The 19888-nt window shown below is 58.9% G+C and overlaps 1 protein-coding gene across 10 annotated transcripts; it reads right to left on the reverse strand.

Annotated features, from left to right (window-relative positions):
* Window positions 1–816: 816 nt before the first annotated feature.
* Window positions 817–13264, reverse strand: LOC135317612 (coiled-coil alpha-helical rod protein 1-like). Of its 10 annotated transcripts, XM_064473986.1 has the most exons (14): window positions 13209–13264; window positions 10800–10837; window positions 10549–10609; window positions 9871–10123; window positions 9134–9217; window positions 7946–8083; window positions 6540–6650; window positions 5843–5928; window positions 5317–5429; window positions 4648–4780; window positions 4311–4378; window positions 2448–2533; window positions 2222–2264; window positions 817–1934 (listed from the first exon to the last, which is right to left on the reverse strand). In XM_064473986.1, the coding sequence occupies exons 2-14, from the start codon at window positions 10825–10827 to the stop codon at window positions 1849–1851; spliced, it is 1290 nt and encodes a 429-aa protein (XP_064330056.1). In that variant the 5' UTR covers window positions 10828–10837; window positions 13209–13264; the 3' UTR covers window positions 817–1848. The 10 variants fall into 10 exon arrangements, 9 of the variants coding, with proteins under 9 accessions (XP_064330056.1, XP_064330050.1, XP_064330051.1 ...); XM_064473980.1 differs by lacking the exon at window positions 13209–13264 and having other exon boundaries at window positions 10800–11930; XM_064473981.1 differs by lacking the exon at window positions 13209–13264 and having other exon boundaries at window positions 4648–4711; window positions 10794–11928.
* Window positions 13265–19888: the final 6624 nt, after the last annotated feature.

Below are 19888 nucleotides of genomic sequence, written 5' to 3' on the forward strand. Positions count from 1 at the left end.
ACCAAGGGACTTCAGCCGCTCCTTGTATGGTTTCCCCTCTAAACCCTTCACCAGCTTCGTGGCCCTCCTCTAGATGCTTTCCGGTAGCTTTATACCCTTAATGAACTGTTGCGCCCAAAACTGCCCAGGGAACTCTGAGGCGAGGCCGTCCCAGCACGGGGTAGAGCGGGACAATCCCCTCCCTCGCCCGGCTGCGATGCAGGGCTCGGTGCCCCCCCAGGGCACGATTGACCCTCTTGGCTACCAGGGCACGCTGGTGGCTCATGTTCAACTTGCCGTTGACCAGAACCCCCAGATCCTTCTCCGCGGAGCCGCTCCCCAGCCCCTCGTTCCCCGGCCTGTCTGTACAGCCAGGGCTGCCGCGCCCCAGGGGCAAAACCCGCTGCTTGCCCTTGTTTAACTCCCTATGGTTGGTGATTTCCCGGCTCTCTTAATTTGTCCGGATCCCTCCGCAGGGCCTCTCTGCCCTCGGGAGTGTCAACAGCTCCTCCCAGTTTTGTGTCGCCAGCAAACTCCATTAGCGTTCTCCTTCCAGCCCTGCATCCAAGTCGTTAACAGAGAGACGAAAGAGCGCCGGCCCCACGACGGCTCCCTGCGGAGCCCCGCTAGCGACCGGCCGCCAGCCCGACGTAACCCCGTTTTCCCTGACCCTGTGAGCCCGACCCGCCAGCCAACGGCTCACCCAACGTAACACAAACAAAACACAAGGGAACGAAGGGATCCGAAGGGAATCCGAAGGGAAGAGAACGGTGGAACTGGTTATCAAATCTATTTCCTTCTATTCCCCCAACAGTGAGACAATTTATCAGTTTGATATTGAAAATATTAGGAGTTTTACTCGGTTTAGGGATCACTATTCGGCTGGTTTACTCAAACCTACTCGACTTGGCTCGCTCAAATTCACGGACACAAACATTCTGCTCCAAAGTCCGCACGAAACAAAAGGAGGGAACGTTACACCAGAAAAAGCTCCGAGGTAAAGATGGCTTCAAAGAGCTGCCCAAAAGAGCTTGACCAAGAGCGATCTCGCCTCTACAAGCGGGTCTGCTGTCAAGAAGAAACCAAAACGGGCCGAAAGCAGCAAAGTTACAACAAAATAGCGCAAATTCAGCTAAGAAACACGCATTAAGCGCCTTTTCACGAGGCGCGGGCGTGAACAAGTGCTCCAAAGTGGACGGCAACAAGCGACGTCGTGGAAAAACGAGTATCTGAGTGGTCTGAAAATTGGATATAAGGAATTGAGAGCGAAACACGGGGTCCTTCTCGGGGCTCCCAGTTGAGAGGCACCTTATTCCCAGCAATAAAAGGTATTTTAGCTCCCGCCTGCTTCTGCTGCCTCCCCTCCGCTGCCCGCGGAGGAATTACATGAGAAGAAAATAGGAGCCAGTCCTTTTCACGAACGCCGGGAGAGATCCCGCTTCCGCCGCCGCTAAAACATCACGGTCCGTTTGGATCGCTCAAAATTAAACTTTACGCGCTCGTTAAGAAATATAACGAACCAACAAGGGCTCAATCCCCCTTTGCACGGAGTAGTTTATCACCTGAATTTGCTCATTCACCGAATTTGTGAGGTTCCATCGATTATAACTCGTTAATTTGTGTATCTACGAGTAAAACGAGCTGCCCGGGTGATGACGCGAGCGCTTCTCCGTCCTCCGGCGTGGAACCGGTGCTCCCCGTGTCCCCTCGTGTCCCTCCGTATCCCGCCGCGTCCCCTCCCCCGGGACGCACGGCACGAGCTGCATTAGCCATAAACCTGAGCAGGAGCTGAATGACGTCTGGGAAGTGACGTGTGGGTCACACCAGTGCTGCACTGGGCCAAACTGGTCTCCTCCCCGCTGGCTGGGGTCAGAAGGGGTCACCGTTGTCCCCATCGTCCCCGAGGATGGCGGCACCCAGGGCCTGCAGCTGCATCACAAGGGAGCCCAGTGCCGCTGCGGGAGGACACGGAGGGACATTGGGGGACACTGGGGACACAAAGGGACATTGGGAACTGGGGTGGGGGGGGAAACTGGGGAGACACTGGGGACATTGGAGGGCTGGGGGTACGTGGGGGGAACATTAGGAGGACATGGGGGGGCCACTGGGGGACATTTGGGGGCTGGGGGGACACTGGGGGCACCCAGGGTGTCACAGGACACTGGGGGGGACAAGGGGACATGGGGGGGGACACCAGGGGGGACATGGGGACACCCAGAGGTGCCACATGGGCCACACCTACCTCTGCCTGGGGAAGGGCCGGTCCTGCCTCCATGGGGGGTGACCTGCGGGTGACATGAGGGGTGACACAAGGACAGCAGCCACCCCTGTCCCCAAGTGCCCTCCCACACCGGTGTCCCTCCCTTGTCACCCCCTCCCCATGCCCCTTGTCTCCTCCCATCTCCAGCCACCCCCCACCATGTCCCCTGTGTCCCCACGTCCGCACCCGTGTCCCCAAAACACCTCACCTTGCCCCGCGCCACCTCGTCCTGCATCACGTCGTCCTTTGTCACCTGGCCGTGCGTCACCTCCGCCTCCACCCGCAAGGGCACCACTGCGGGGACAGGGACAGGCCGTGGTGGGGACAGGGAAGCCACCACTCACCCGCAGCGTGGCACTGGGTCTCCAACACGTCCCCTCGCGTCCCACCGGTGACATCCGCTGCCCAGCGTCCTCCCCACGAAGGGTGGCCCTAAAGTGTTGTGTTAACAGAGGTGTGGCCAGCAGGGGCCGGGCAGGGATGGGGCCCCTGTGCTCGGCCCTGGGGAGGCCCCACCTCGAGTGCTGGGCTCAGGTTTGGGCCCCTCGGGACAAGAAGGGCCTTGAGGGGCTGGAGCGTGTCCAGAGAAGGGCAGCGGGGCTGGGGCAGGGTCTGGAGCACAAGTGTGCTGGGGGGCGGCTGAGGGGGCTGGGGGGGTTTAGCCTGGAGAAGGGGGGGCTGAGGGGAGCCCTTCTCGCTCTCTGCAGCTGCCTGAGAGGGGCTGGAGTGAGGGGGGGGCTGGTCTCTGCTCCCAGGTCACCAGTGACAGGGCGAGAGGGAACGGCCTCAGGCTGCATCAGGGGAGGTTTAGGTTGGAGATTAGGAACAATGCCTTCCCTGCCAGAGGGGTCAGGCCCTGGCACAGGCTGCCCCGAGAGGTGGGGGAGTCACCGTCCCTGGGGGGGTTCAAAAACATGTAGACGTGGCGCTTGGGGACATGGTTTGGGAGGGATGGTGGTGTTGCATTGGTGGTTGGACTCGATGATCCTCGAGGCCTTTTCCAACCTTAATTCTACAATTCCACTCTATGTTGGGTTGATGGTTGGACTCAATGATCCTCAAGGCCTTTTCCAACCTTAATAATTCTACAATTCCACTCTATGTTGGGTTGATGGTTGGACTCAATGATCCTTGAGGCTTTTCCAACCTTAACAATTCAACAATTCTACGATTCTAGTCTATGTTGGGTTGATGGTTGGACTCGATGATCCTCGAGGCCTTTTCCAACCTTAATCATTCTACAATTCCACTCTATGTTGGGTTGATGGTTGGACTCAATGGTCCTCGAGGTCTTTTCCAACCTTAATGATTCAATAATTCTACGATTCTAGTCTATGTTGGGTTGATGGCTGGACTCAATGATCTTTGAGGTCTTTTCCAACCTTAATGATTCCACGATTCTATTAGTCTAATCGTGCCCAATAACCCTTCACGACCAGATTCAACATCAGCGAAATACAGGTTCCTGTTGGTCCACGAGGGACTCGCTAACAGGTCGATCACTTTTAGCCCCGCCGTGCCCAAGGGCGGTTCACGGCCAGATTCACTTATCGAAGCAACAGAAACAGAGGTTCGTGTCGGCACGCCGGCGACAAACACCGCCTGCAAAGCACGTGCAAGTATAAAGCGCTAAAACACAAAATAACGAGCTGCTTCTCTAAATTTCCGCTCGGAGGCGGGTAACTTTGGGAGGGAGGGGTGTATTTTAGTATTCTAACGAGGTGATAATGAGCAAAAGTTCACCCTCAGGGCACGACGGCCGGGCATGGTTCCATCCAGCCCCCAGATCTGCAGGGATTTATGGATGAGTTTGGCCACGAAGCCTTCGCTTCACTTCCCTCCCCCAGTTATCTCCCTTAGATCAGCACACCGAGCTCCCTCGGTGTTCCTCGCACCTACAAGCGCAGGTGGTGTCGCGTAGGCGACAACCGCTCCACCGATTTCCCGCCCGCCAACCGCATTCCACTCCGGAAGTTAACTTTTATGAAATACGGATATAACTTTAGCCTCGATGACGTCAACCTCAATAATCTCACCCCCCAATAATCGTTCCCCGCGTATCCCCACTCACCGCTTTGCCGGAGCCTGGCTGTCGTCCCTGCGAGATGATGTGTGTTGCCTGTCACCTCGGCCACCGGGCTGGGGACAACATCACCGTGTCACCCCTGGTCCCAGACGTGGGTCAGGGCCAGCAGGGTGGGGACGGTGCCACCGCGTTACAAGTCCCCGAAAGCAGGGATGGGGCGTCTCCTGCCACCCCTGCGGTCCCAAATTTACTCTTAGGGTCCCAATATCCCCCCCCCACAGTGTCCCCACCCCACCTTTGGGGTCCCAATGTCACCCTCACGGTCCCCCTCAACACCCCCCAAAGTGGACCCAGGTATCTGGGCCCTTCCCCCATCACTCACTCGTCCCCCGCCGCGTCCTGCTGCCACCGTGGCCGGTCCAAGGCCACCGCCGGAGCCACCAGCCCTGGGGACAGGGGACAGGGTGACACCGGGGTCACCAGCCTTGGGGACAGGGTGAGTCCAGGGCCACCCACTGCGGAGGAGGGGTGACGGTGGCATCGGGGCCATCCTGTTCCTGTCCTCATGCCTGGCCTGTCCCCATGTCTGTCCCCACGTACCTGTCCCTGTGTCCCTGTCCCCATGTCCCCCTCCTTGACCTCATGTCCCACTCCCTGTGTCCCCTTTCTTGTGTCCTTGTGTCCCCATCCCTTCCCTGTCCCCCTCCCTGTCCCCATGCCCCCCCCTTGTCTCCTTGTTTCTGTGTCCCCCTCCCCTCCTCACCTCTGTGCCCTCTGTCCCCCTCCCTGTCCCCCATGTCCCCCTCCTTGCCCCTATGTCCCCGCCTGCCCCTATGTCCCCCTCCGTGCCCCCTGTCCTCCTCCCTGTCCCTGTGTCCCCCGTCCCCCATGTCCCCCCAGCCCTATGTCCCCTGCCCCCCTCCCTGTCCCCCTCCCTGCCCCTATGTCCCCTTCCCTGTCCCCCGTCTCCCCCCCAACCCCCATGTCCCCCCGACCCCCCATCCCCCTCCCTGTCCCTGTGTCCCCATGCCCCCCTCCCCTGTCCCCATACCCTGGAGGACGCGGAGCCGCTGTCCCGCGCGGCGCAGGCGGGCGCTGAGGGTCACCATGGTCCCGGTGGCTGCCGTCACCTCAGCCTCACGAGCTGTCACCACCCCGGCCAGCCTGAGGGACACGGGGCACGTGGGGATGGCACGGGGGACGTGGGGACAGGGACACACACGCAGGGACAGGAGCAGCAGGGATGGGACAATGGTGACACAGGGGGACAAGGACCCTGGTGACCTCTCAGTGTCCCCATCCCAGTCCCCTCCCGCCCCCCAGAGGCCTCTCAGTTCCTTCCCAGTCCCCTTCCAGTGTCTCCAGTGCCTCCCAGTAACCCCCAGGCCCCTATCCCAGTCCCCCCCAGCTCTTCCCAGTGCCCCCCCCAGTCCCTTCCAGTTGCCCCCCCCCAGTTTCTTCCCCGTTCCCTCTCATCCCTCCCTGTGCCCAGTTCCCCCCCAGTCCTTCTTAGTGCTCCTCCAGTCCCCCCCCCAGTCCCTCCCAGTGTCCCCTGTCCCTCCAGTTCCTCCCAGTACCTGGCAGCCGCCTGGGCCAGTCCCCCCAGTGCCTCCTCAGCCGCCTCTGCCCGTCCCCGCTGCCGCGTCACCTCCTGCGCCAGGCGCTGGGACAAGAGCCACCGTGTCCCCACCCTGTCCCCAAAACCTCCCGTGTCCCCAGCATGTCCCTACTCCAGGCCACCTCCCCAGCCAGGTACTGGGACACAGCCCACTGGTCACCAGTGTCCCCAGCATGTCCCCAACACCTCCCCACGTGGCCCCCCGTGATGTCCCATGAGGGCCCCCAACCCATCCCCATGGCCCGAACATGTCACTCTGTGTCCCCGTGTCCCCAGTGTGGCTCTTTGTGTCCTCAGTGTGTCCCCCCTTTTTCTAGGCATGCCCCCCACAGATCCCCATGTCCCCAGCAGGTCCCCATACGTCCCATGTCCCCAGCACATCCCCATATGTCCCATGTGTGTCCCCATGTGGCCCCAGCAGGTCCCCATATGTCCCACGTGTGTCCCCATGTCCCCAGTAGGTCCCCGTTTCCCCAGCAGGTCCCCAACACGTCCCATGTGTGTCTCCCGTGTCCCCAGCAGGTCCCCATATGTCCCGTGTGTCCCCCTTGTGTCCCCAGCAGGTCCCCATATGTCCCACGTGTCCCCCTTGTGTCCCCAGCAGGTCCCCATATGTCCCCACATGTCCCACGTGTCCCTGCCGTGTCCCTGCTGACCTCGGTGTCCCGACGATGCAGTTTGGCGGTGGCTGCCCTCTCACGCAGGCTCAGCTCCAGCCGCGTCACCCGGCGCGTCCCCGCTGCCACCGCCGCCCCCAGCGCCCCGACCTGAGGGACCCAGGCGTCCGGGAGCCTCCCAGGAGGGAACCAGGCACCCAGGAGCCCCCCGAGAAGGAAACAGGTGACCCCTGGGAGGGACTCAGGCATCTGGGAACCCCCCCCCACCCCCCTAGAAGGGACTTGGGAACACCCCCGGGAGGGACCCAGGTGTCCATGCACCCCCCAACCCCCCTAGATGGGACCCAGGTGCCCCCCTAGGAGGGACCCAGGCATCCAGGAAGCCCCCCACCCCCCTAGAAGGGACTTGGGAACACCCCTAGGAGGGACCCAGGTGTCTGGGCACCCCCCAACCCCTTAGATGGGACCCAGGTGCCCCCCCAAGGAGGGTCCCAGGAGCCCCCCCAGAGGGAAACAGGTGACCCCCGGGAGGGACCCAGGTGTCAAAGCACCCCCCAAGCCCCCCAGGAGGGACCCAGGTGTCTGGGCACCCCTTAAACCCCCCCAGATGGGACCCAGGTGCCCCCTCAGGAGGGACCCAGGCACCCAGGAACCCCCAAGAGGGACACAGGTGACCCCTGGGAGGGACCCAGGCACCTGGGAGCCCCCCCCAGAAGGAAACAGGTGACCCCCAGGAGGGACTCAGGCATCCAGGCACACCCCAACCCCCCTAGATGGGACCCAGGTGCCACCCCCAGGAGGGACCCAGGTGTCTAAGCACCCCCTAAACACCCCCCAGATGGGACCTGGGTGCCTGGACACCCCCTAACCCCCTCAATGGGACCCAGATGCCACCCCCAGGAGGGACCCAGGCATCTGAGCACCCCCCAACCCCACCAGTGAGGACCCAGGCACCCCCCCAGAAGGAACCCAGAGGTCTGGACACCCCCTAAATCCCCCCCAGATGCCACCCACGCATCCAGGCGCCCCCCAAACCCCCAATGGGATGCAGATGCCACCCTCAGGAGGGACTCAGGTGTCTGAGCACCCCCAAACTCCCCACCAGGAGGGACCCAGGCACCCCTCAGGAGGGACCCAGGACTCTGGGTGCCCCCCAAGCCCCCAAGATGGGACCCAGGCACGCCCACCTACGAGTGACCCAGGACTCTGGGTGCCCCCGAGTCTCCCCAGATGGGACCCAGGTGCCACCCTGAGATGGGACCCAGGAATCCAGGTGTCCCCCAAGCCCCCCAGATGGCACCCAGGACACTGGGTGTCCCCCAAGCCTCCAAGATGGGACCCAGGCACCCTCTCGAGAGGGACCCAGAAGTTGGGGTGCCCCCTCAGGAGGGACCCACGACCACCCCCTCACCCCCAAGATGGGACCCAGACATCCAAGCACCCACCTGCGCCTGCAGCACCCGCTGCGTCTCCTCCTGCACCCGCAGCTGCACCAGGAGGGCGAAGACCTTCTCCCGCCAGCACCCCAAAAGTGCCTGCAGCCGGGGGGGGGCCACCGCCATGGGGACCTCGGGGGGGGGCAGCTTCAGGGGTAGGAGGGGAGTTGTGAGTGTCTCAGGGCACCCAAGACCCCCTCAGCACCCCCAGAACCTCCCCGTTGCACATCAGCTTCCCCCCAACACCCTAAAAGCCCCTGCCCAGTGGCACCTTATGGCACCGCAGGGGTGCCCCAACCCCTCCCCTCCCTGAGTACCCCAACCCCCCCCCAGCATCCTGTGCCTCCAGGACACCCCCGTGGCCCCCCAGGCCCCCCCGTGGCCCCCCAGGGCCCCCTGTGGCACCCCAGAGTCTACCAGATGAACCCCCAAGCACCCCTGTGCCCCCCCAGCACTTCAGAAGCCCCCGGACCCCCCCAGAGCACCCCTACAGCTTCCCCCCCCATCTCCTCATGTTGACCAATTGCCCCCCAGGACCACTGTGGCACCCCAGAGCTCCCCCATTGCCCCCCAAGGGCACCTCACAACACCCTAGGGCTCCTCCAGCACCCCCAAAAAAACACCAGCGGCACCCTATTGGAGCCCCAAACACCTCCAAAGCACCCCAGGCCCACCCCAGCCTCCCCCCAGAGTACCCCAGGACCCTCCCATTGCCACCCAGCACACAAGTGACCCCTCCCAGCACCCCAAAGGGCCCCTAGAGGCCTCCTATGTCCCCCTCTGCCCCCAAAAGTCCCCCCAAGAGCACCCTACTGGAGCCCCAAAGACCCCCACAGCACCCCAGCACCTCCTCAGCCCACCCCTGAGCACCCCAGGACCCTCTCATTGCCCTGCCCAGGGCAACCCCTGGCACCCAACTGAACCCTCCCAGCACCCAAAAGGACACCCTATGTGCCCCCCTGCCCCCAAAAGCCCTCCCAAGGACACCCTAGTGGAGTTCCAAACACCTCCACAGCACCCCAGCACCCCTTCACTGCCTCCCCAGAGCACCCCAGGACCCTCCCATTGCCCCCCAGGGCAACCCCCAGCACTCATGTGACCCCTCCCAGGACTCCAAAGGGTCCCCAGGGGCACCCTATGTCCCTCCCTGCCCCCAAAAGCCCCCCAGGGGCACCCTGGGGCCCTCCCCAGCCCCACCTCACGGCCCAGTTCACGCTCCTGCAGGGTCAGGATGTGGCCGAGGGCGCTGAGCCGGGCCTGGAGCAGTACCGTGGCCTGGCACTGCGGGAATGGGGACAGTGTGGGGACGCTGCAGGGACAGGGGGACACCCTGGGGACACTGCAGGGACAGGGAGACACCCTGGGGACACTGCAGGGACAGGGAGACACCCTGGGGACAGGGGGATGCCTCAGGGACACTGCAGGGACAGGGGGACACCTTGGGGCCACCGCAGGGGCAGGGGGACGCCATGGGGACAGGGGGACACCTCGGGAACACTACGGGGACAGGGGGACACCCTGGGGACACTGAAGGGACAGGGGGACGCCTTGGGGACACTGCAGGGACACCTCAGGGACACTGCAGGGACACCTTGGGGATGCCATGGGGACAGGGGGACGCCCTAGGGACACTGTGGGGATGGGGGGATACCCTGGGAAGAGAGGGATGCCTCGGGGACACTGCAGGGACAGGGGGTCGCCTTGGGGACACCCTGGGGACAGGGGGACACCTTGGGGCCACCGCAGGGGCAGGGGGACACCTTGGGGACACCCTGGGGACAGGGGGTCGCCTCGGGGACACTGCAGGGACAGGGGGTCGCCTTGGGGACACCGCGGGGACAGGGGGATGCATTGGGGACACTGTGAGGACAGGGGACAAGACCATCATGTCCCCAGGGGGAGGGGACATGGCCCCCAGGGGACCCAGGGCTCACCTCCTCTGGGGACTGACCCCCACCAGGCTCCGCCCCCTGGGCTTGACCACGCCTCCTCTCAGCCTCAAGCTCCACCTCCAGGGCCTGGCTCCGCCTCCTCTCAGCCTCAAGCTCTGCCTCCAAGGCCTGGCTCCGCCTCCTCTCAGCCTCAAGCTCCACCTCCAGTGCTTGGCCCCGCCTCTTCCCAGCCTCAAGCTCTGCCTCCAAGGCTTGGCCCCTCCTCCTTTCAGCCTCAAGCTCCGCCTCCAGCATCCTGTCAAAGGGGACCAAGGTGTCCAGGCTCTGGGGGTTACTGGGAACACTGGGGGCTACTGGGAACACTGGGGGACTTACTGGGAGGGCTACTGGCAGCATTAGGATGTACTGGGAGGTTATGGGGAACACTGGAGAGGGAAACTGGGGGATTACAGAGAACACTGGGGATTACTGGGAGGGTTACTGGGAGCCCTGGGGCAGGTATTAGGAGGTTACTGGGAGCACTGGGGGTTACTGGGCAGCTACTGGGAACATGAGAGCACAGCAGGAGGAATGAGGGAGGAGCTGAGGAGGAGCTGGGTGCACTGGGGGGTTACTGGGAGCACTGGTGAGGGTTACTGGGAGGATTACAAGGAGCACTGGGGGGAGGACGGGTAACTGGGAGGTAACTGGGAGGTTACTGGGAGCACTGGGAGGCCTTACCTGGCACTGGGGCCGGGGGGGCGGAGCACGAAGTGTGATGGGGGGACGAGACCCTGCAGACCTGGGGGGGGCAGGAGGGACCCAGATGTCCGGGGGGCTGTCGGGGGGGGGGGGGGGGGGGGGGCAGGGAGAAGGGGGGGGGTCGGGGTGGGGGGACCCAGGCGTCCGGGGGGGGTCAGGGTGGGGGGACCCACGTGTCCGGGGGGGGCGGGGGGGACACGACGACCCAGGCATCCAGGGCTCACCAGTACCTGGCGGCTCTGGGTGATTCTCGGCCATTGGTGGCACCCTGGGGTGGGACAACTCCCAGTAAGTCCCAGTAACCCCCCCCTCCCCACTAACTCCCAGTGTCCCCTCTATCCCCCGTACCTCCCAGTAACCCCCACTGGGGGCCTGCTCCCCTCTACACACAGTCCCAGTACCCGTCCCCCAAGCCTCAGTGACTCCCAGTAACAACCAGTGACTACCAGTTCCTGTAACCCCCCAGTAATTCCCAGTTCCCCCTGACATGGCTCCAGTAACTCGCAGTTATCATCCCCTCACATTCCCAGTGACTCCCACTTCCCCATCACGTGCTCCCAGTGGCTCCCCAGTCCCCCCAGTGACTCCCAGTAACAACCCCCTCATGTTCCCAGCGACTCCCACTTCCACATCACATGCTCCCAGTGGCTCCCAGTATAGCCCAGTGGCTCCACAGTCCCCCCAGTAACAGCCCCCTCATGTTCCCAGTGACTCCCGCTTCCACATCACATACTCCCAGTGGCTCCCAGTATCGCCCAGTGGCTCCACAGTCCCCCCAGTGACTCCCAGTAACAGCCCCCTCGTGTTCCCAGTGACTCCCACTTCCACATCACATACTCCCAGTGGCTCCCAGTATCGCCCAGTGGCTCCACAGTCCCCCCACTGACTCCTAGTAACAGCCCCGTCATGTTCCTAGTGACTCCCACTTCCCCAACCCATACTCCCAGTGGCTCCCAGTCCCCCCAGTGACTCCCAGTAACAGCCCCCTCGTGTTCCCAGTGACTCCCACTTCCACATCACATGCTCCCAGTGGCTCCCAGTATAGCCCAGTGGCTCCCCAGTCCCCCCAGTGACTCCCAGGAACAACCCCATCATGTTCCCAGTGACTCCCACTTCCACATCACATACTCCCAGTGGCTCCCAGTATAGCCCAGTGGCTCCACAGTCCCCCCAGTGACTCCCAGGAACAACCCCATCATGTTCCCAGTGACTCCCACTTCCACATCACATACTCCCAGTGGCTCCCAGTATAGCCCAGTGGCTCCCCAGTCCCCCCAGTAACAGGCCCCTCATGTTCCCAGTGACTCCCACTTCCACATCACATACTCCCAGTGGCTCCCAGTATAGCCCAGTGGCTCCCCAGTCCCCCCAGTAACAGGCCCCTCATGTTCCCAGTGACTCCCACTTCCCCAACCCATACTCCCAGTGGCTCCCAGTATCGCCCAGTGGCTCCCCAGTCCCCCCAGTGACTCCCAGGAACAACCCCATCATGTTCCCAGTGACTCCCACTTCCACATCACATACTCCCAGTGGCTCCCAGTATAGCCCAGTGGCTCCCCAGTCCCCCCAGTAACAGGCCCCTCATGTTCCCAGTGACTCCCACTTCCACATCACATACTCCCAGTGGCTCCCAGTATAGCCCAGTGGCTCCACAGTCCCCCCACTGACTCCCAGGATCAACCCCATCATGTTCCCAGTGACTCCCACTTCCACATCACATGCTCCCAGTGGCTCCACAGTCCCCCCACTGACTCCCAGTAACAACCCCCTCATGTTCCCAGTGACTCCCACTTCCACATCACATACTCCCAGTGGCTCCCAGTATAGCCCAGTGGCTCCCCAGCCCGCCCAGTGACTCCCAGGAACAGCCCCCTCATGTTCCCAGTAACTCCCACTTCCACATCACATACTCCCAGTGGCTCCCAGTATAGCCCAGTGGCTCCCCAGCCCCCCCAGTGACTCCCAGGAACAACCCCCTCATGTTCCCAGTGACTCCCACTTCCCCAACCCATACTCCCAGTGGCTCCCAGTATCGCCCAGTGGCTCCACAGTCCCCCCAGTGACTCCCAGGAACAACCCCATCATGTTCCCAGTGACTCCCACTTCCACATCACATGCTCCCAGTGGCTCCCAGTATAGCCCAGTGGCTCCCCAGTCCCCCCAGTGACTCCCAGTAACACCCCCTCATGTTCCCAGTGACTCCCACTTCCACATCACATACTCCCAGTGGCTCCCAGTATCGCCCAGTGGCTCCCCAGTCCCCCCAGTGACTCCCAGTAACAGCCCCCTTGTGTTCCCAGTGGCTCCCAGTTCAAGGCACAGACGACCCCAGTGACTCCCATTCCCCACCCCTCAAGGTCCCAGTGGGTCCCAGGACCCCCAGTGACCCCCAGTTACCGTCCCCTCATATTCCCAGTGACTCCCAGTTCTCCCCACGCACTCCCAGTGGCTCATTTCCCCCTCCTCACGGCCCAGGGGCTCCCAGTAACACCCATTGCCTCCCCCCAGCTCCGGCACCCCCCGGTGACTCCCAGTCCCACCAACACTGGCGCTCCCAGTACCCCCCAGTACCTCCCAGTACCTCCCAGTGCCCCCCAGTACCTCCCAGCACCCCCAGTAACCCCCGGCCCCCTCACGACCGCGCGGTGCACGCCGGGAACGCGCCGCCGCCGCCACTCTCCCACTCCGCGCGAAACAACCAATCAGAGCGCGGAGCCCGGCGGAGAACCCGCCCCCTTTCCCCGGCGGCGGGAAAGCGACAACCAATGAAAGACCGAAACGCGAAGTCCCGCCTTCCCCCTGGCCAATGGGAGACGGTGCCTGGGCGTTGAGCCGCGGCGGAGACTGCAGCGGACCGTCCCGCCTCCACGCAGGGGCTCCGCCAATGAGGGCTCGAGGGGCGGGGCCTGAGCTAAAGCTGGGCCTGGGGACTAAGTCTGGGGTCTGAGGGGGTAAAGATGAGGTTGGGGTGGGGTAAATCAGGGCCCTGGCGGTGTAAATCAGGGCATGAGGGTGTAAATCTGGGCCCCAGGGGGTAAATATATTCCCTGAGGGGGTAAATCTGGGGCTTTTGGATATAAACCATGGCCCTTGAGGCATAAATTGGGGCTCTGGGGTGTAAATCTGGGACATGAGGGGGGAAATATAAGCCTTTAGGGGAACTCTGGGCCCTGAGGGAGGGTATCTGGGCTCAGCAGTGTAAATCAGGGCCCTAAGGGGGCAAATATAAGCCCTGAGGGGGTAAATCTGTGCTCAGGGCTGTAAATCTGGGCCCTGAAGGGGCAAGTGTAACCCCTGAGGGAATAAACCTGGGGCCTCAGGGAGTAAACCTGGGCCCTGGGGTGTAAATCTGGGCCCTGAGGGGGCAAATCTGGGATCTGGGGTGCAAATGAGGGCCCTGAGGGGAGCAAGTGTAAGCTCTGAGGGAGTAAAGCTGGGCACTGGGGTGTAAATCTGGGGCCTGAGGGGGTTAACACGCCCAGTATTAAGGAGTTTTATTCCCGGTTTTCGGTGACATCATGGTTGTGGCATCCCTCAACCTTCCCTGCCAGAGAATGATTCTTTTTGTTACGGGTCCCTGACATTCCTCAGCCGGTGAACCTGAATTCCTGTCACAAGTCGGCTCATTGAGTTGTTTGGGCATCTCAGGATGTGGGTTGAGCTTAATAAGGATTCAAGCCGCAACTTTAACCCTTTAGTTATTTATAACAAGAATTTGCCCCCTTTGGAAGCTGGACTTGATCCTTCCAACTCAGGACATCCTATGATTCCATGCTTCTATGAAATATTTGAGACTCGCAGAATCTTTGACTTAGATTATGTTTCCGGCAAAGACAGGCCTCGGTATCGCCTGTTCCATGCACTCAATTATCATTAAAATGATTCATCACAATCATTATTATCACCAAAGCCTGGTCTAAACTGGCTAACAGTCCTCTGAGGGACCATCCACCCACCCTTCTAAACCATACGTTTGTGGTTCTCCGTCCCAGGCAGAGAACGTCGTCCGTTCCCCGGAACCTGGCCAGCTTTTTATATTATAGGAATAACATGACGATAATGTAAATCCGCATAAGCGATGCCCTGACCCCAAAACAACTCACGAATTGTCCCTGCTACCACTGGGCAGACGCCTTGCACAATTGGATTTACTGCTCTCAAATCTTGCTATATATAAAATTTGATGGATAAAATTCTACTTATATTTATCTGAATGGGGTAAGGTTGGAGCGTTACACTCCGATTGGCATCCCCGTAGCAGTCCATGAGCCATAAACTTCTCTATTAGGGGTTCTAAACCCTTTCTTCCTTCTAGTTTAATAGGATATCGTTTTCATCTTACCGTTCGTGCTCCGGGTTTCAATGTGATGTTTGCCGGCTCAGCAGCGCGAGATCGTCCTGGGATCCCAGAGGTAACAAATCCGCGCCCTTTATTGACTGCAGTTAAAGAAACAGATCAGTGGTTCACGGTATTAGATTTGAAGGGTGCCTTCTTTTTCATCCCTTTGGAATTTGAAAGCCAAAAGCTATTTGCCTTCGAGTGGGAAAAATCCAAAAACTGGCTGGAAGGCTCAACTGTGTTGGGCTGTTCTTCTGCGGGGGGTTAAAAATAGTCTTAGAAATCAACTAGCTAAGGAATTAGAGAATTGGCAAAAAGAAAATGCAGGAAGAACTTTGCTACAGTATGTGGATGATGTCCTTTAGGGAACAAGAACGTTAGAGGGCTCTAGACCATTGGTCTCTTGAACTCTAGGAGCAGCAGGGTCTAGAGTGTCAAAGAAGACCAAGTTTTGGGGATATGGCCTAAGAAATATGAAGGCTTAAAGGGATTGCCGACCTCTAGCAAGGAGGATGATCAGTGAGCTGAACTGCTCAATGCAGGGAAGATCAAAGATGGATGGTGGATCACGGAAGGTGATCGAGTACCTTCAAGAGAATGAGGGAATTTATGGAACAAGAACACAGAGGAACACATTGTGGGGTCGAAGCTCTTATGGACAATTAAACTCCACCCTTTAACTGCAGGGATGGGAAACAGGGTATCTTAAAGAATATGTGATTCCTCTGGGGAAGGTTTTGTCTTCTCCTAACAGGAATCTACAATCTACAGGGGGGTGGTGGTAAATAGCTCCTTTTCCAAGTGGCAACCTGTCACTGGTGGGGTCCCCCAGGGATCGATATTGGGCCCAATGTTATTCAACACCTTTATAAGTGATCTGGGTACCGGCATCAAGCGTGGCCTGATGGAGTTTGCTGATGACACCAAGGTGAGCAGGGAAGCAGACACTCCAGAGGGGAGAGCTGCTCTGCAGGGAGGTCTGGGTAGGCTGGAGGAGTGGGCCAGCAAGAGCCTTATGAAGGTCAACAAGGACAAGCGCAAGGTCCTGCACCTGGGAAAACATAATCCGGGAGTGCAGCACAGCCTGGGACCCACCTGGCTGGGGAGCAGCTCTGTGGGGAGGGACCTGGGGGTCCTGGTGGGGGGAAGCTCAACAGGAGCGAACAGTGGCTGCTGCGGCCAAGAAGGCCAACGGGATGCTGGGTTGTGTCAACAAGGGCATCGCCAGCAGAGAGAAAGAAGTCATCATCCCGCTCTACTCAGCGCTGGTCAGGCCACACCTGGAGCGCTGTGTACAGTTCTGGTCCCCGCTATACAAAAAGGATGTGGCCAGGCTGGAAGGGGCCCAGAGAGGGGCCACCAGGATGATCAGAGGACTGGGAAGCTGCCGTACGAGGATGGGCTGGGAGAGCTGGGTTTGTTCAGCCTTGAGAAAAGGAGGCTCAGTGGGGGTCTCATCCCCGTGTACCAGGACTTAAGGGGCAGCTACAAAGAAGGTGGAGACTCCCTTTTTACACGGAGTCCCATGGAGAGGACAAGGGGGATGGACACAAGTTGCCCTTGGGGAGATTCCGATTGGACACCAGAGGGAAATTTTTCACAGTGAGGACAGTCACCGTTGGAATAATCTCCCCAGGGAAGGGGTCGACTCGGCCTCGTTGGGCACCTTCAAGTGTCATCAGGACAGGGTGCTGGGCCATCTTGTCTAGGCTGGGCTCTTCCTCGAAAGGCTGGACTAGATGGTCCCTGAGGTCCCTCCCAACCTGGGATTCTGGGATTCTGTGAACAGAGAACACTTTTAGGCCTGGATCCTGCAGTCCACGAATTGCAGCCAGGAGAATGGGTCGATCTAAGGGCTTGGAACAAGGAATCAATGAAAGAACGCTGGGAAGGACCCTTTCGAGTCCTCCTGCCTACATCTACAGCAGCCAGGCTTGATGGAGAAGGGCCGTGGATTCATCACACACGGCTTAAGGAAGGACTCCCACCAGATACGTGGAGTGTGGAGAAACAGATTGAAAGCCCTTTACGGTTGAGATTTAGAAGGGAAATTTGTGAATTGTACTTGGGGTCAGGGCATCGCTCATGCGGATTTAGATTCTACGCAAGGCGTGTTCCCATTTGTAATTATTGTAATTCTGTTTATGAGTTTGATAAAAGTACGGAGGCCAAAATTCTAATTATTGTACTGATGTTAGTGGAAACTGAAGGATCAAAGGACAATTTGGTCTTAAAACTAGTTCAGGGGTTCAGATATTACAAGATATATCAAGTATTACTTTATACTCGTTGCCGCTACCGCATTCAAGTAGAAATTTATTAGAAAGGGATATTTTGACTCTACAGGAGATCCCCCTAGTTAATGTTCCTACAATCAACCTTATCTTCCTCTCGTCTTCCCGTTGGAACCACAATCCAGTGTGAAGCGAATAAAACAAACCGCACTCGGAATGCACTTACTACACCAGCGGGAGGCTTCGCTTTGACGTTCCGACTCATCAAATTGCTTTAGGGGATGTTAACGTTACGTCCATCGTGGAGAAGAATCCCGTTACCCCTCAGTTACGGGGAAAACTCCGAAGAGAATTAAAGGTAGAGCCATGACTTGGCCTGTCAAGAGCTACGAAGGTTGGGTGGGCGATGGGATCGACGTCAGCCCCCGGAATAATGGCTTTTGGGGACTTAGTATTGTTCGCAAATCGAACGCGGCAGATGGGTAGTTTGGCTAACGGCACCGAACGTGGTTCACTCATAAACAAGCAGGTACATCAAACAGGGAAGTGACCTTACAAAATGGTGTAGAGCTGATATTGGCCCAAGGAAGGGGACTAGGTGGCTATTTGGACTTGGATAAGGAGCGTTGTTGGATTCACATTCCCAACGGGACTGAAGATCTAAATAAATAGATTAACCAAATTAGGAAAATGGCAAGGGGAACCTGGGAGTTACAGGAAAGCGCGGAAAACAATCCGATAGACAAAATTCCCTGGTCCCTCAGAGGACTGTTAGCCAGTTTAGACCAGGCTTTGGTGATAATAATGATTGTGATGAATCATTTTAATGATAATTGAGTGCATGGAACAGGCGATACCGAGGCCTGTCTTTGCCGGAAACATAATCTAAGTCAAAGATTCTGCGAGTCTCAAATGAAATATTTCATAGAAGCATGGAGTCATGGAATCATAGGATGTCCTGAGTTGGAAGGATCAAGTCCAGCTTCCAAAGGGGGCAAATTCTTGTTGTAAATAACTAAAGGGTTAAAGTTGCGGCTTGAATCCTTATTAAGCTCAACCCACATCCTGAGATGCCCAAACAACTCAATGAGCCGACTTGTGACAGGAATTCAGGTTCACCGGCTGAGGAACGTCAGGGATTCGTAACAGAAAGAAACGTTCTCCGGCAGGGAAGGTTGAGGGATGCCACAACCATGAAACGATGAAACCAGGGAGAGTCGCATTAACTGGGGGGGAAAGTAATTCCGACAGGGGAGTTTGCGACCCCCCCGACTCAACTGAGGGACAAAAGGCCTACCCGCCCCGTTCCTCTTGAGCATGTGCAGTGAATTCAAATCACGCTGTAGCTTTAAACTTAAGCGAAGACGATACAGGCCAATGGAAGATAAGGATGCTCGGACAGGCCGATGTTTATGCATTAGATGGGTGCGGTGTGTTAACTCTCATATATAAATGTCAAAAATAAACCCCAGTGGGTGTGCATGTTAGGTGGAAACATCTCCCGTGCATCCAGCGCCGAATAAAGTCACGCCTGCCCTTTAACCCGCCCCGTGTCGAGGAGTTTTATTCCCGGTTTTCGGTGACATCATGGTTGTGGCATCCCTCCATCTTCCTTGCCGGAGCATGTTTCTTTCTGTTCCTCAGCTCCTGAACTTTGAATTCCTGTCACAAGTTGGCTCATTGAGTTGTTTGTGTTCCTCAGGATGTGGGTTGAGCTTAATAAGGGCCCAAGCCGCAAGTTTAACCCTTTAGTTATTTAAAACACTGAGGGGGTAAATATAGGCCTTGAGGGGGTAAATCTGGGGCTGGAGGGAGTAAATCTGGGCCCTGAGGGGCTAAAGCTGGGCCCTGAGGGATAATTCTGGGCTCAGGGGTATAAATCAGGGCCCTGAGGGGGCAACTGTAAGCCCTGAGGGAGTAAATCTGGGCTCAAGGCTGTAAATGTGGGGCCTGACGGTGTATATCTGGGCTCAGGGCTGTAAATCTGGGGCCTGAGGGGGCAAATCTGGGCTCTGGGGTGTAAATCTGGGCCCTGAGGGGGTGAATATAAGCTCTGAGGAAGTAAATCTGCGCCCTGAGTGGGTAAAGCTGGCTCTAGGGTATAGATCAGGGCCCTGAGGGGGCAAATCTGGGCCCTGAGGGGGTAAATCTGGGGCCTGAGGGAGTAAATCTGCGCTCAGGGCTGTAAATCTGAGCCCTGAGGGGGCAAATCTGGGCTCTGGGGTGTAAATCTAGGGCTTAAGGGGGTAAATCTGGGCTTTGGTGTGTAAATCAGGGCCCTGAGGGGGTAAGTGTAAGCCCTCAGGGAGTAAATCTGGGGCTTGAGGGTGTAAATCTGGGCTCAGGACTGTAAGTTTGGGCCCTGAGGGAGTAAAGCTGGGCTCTGGGGTGTAAATCAGGGCCCTGAGGGGGCAAGTGAAAGCCCTGAGGGGGCAAATCTGGGCCCTGAAGGGGATAAATCTTATCCCTGAGGGTTAAATGGGAGCTCTAAGGGGTTAGAACTGGTCCCCAGTGGGTAAATCTGGGCCTTGAGGGGCTAAGTCTGTGCCTCGAGGAAGTAAATCTGGGCTATGGGGAGTAAATCTGTCTCATAAGGGGGTAAATCTGGGGCCTAGAGGCTAAATGTGGGTGCTGGAGGGGAAAATGGGGGTCTGAGAGGTGTCAGGACCCAGACGCTGGGTCCCTTCCGTCACCCCGTACGCCTGGGACCCATAGGGGTGTGGGAGGGGCAGTGACGTCGGTGCCA

This window comes from Phalacrocorax carbo, chromosome 26, assembly GCF_963921805.1.
Source record: "Phalacrocorax carbo chromosome 26, bPhaCar2.1, whole genome shotgun sequence".
NCBI lineage: Eukaryota > Metazoa > Chordata > Aves > Suliformes > Phalacrocoracidae > Phalacrocorax > Phalacrocorax carbo.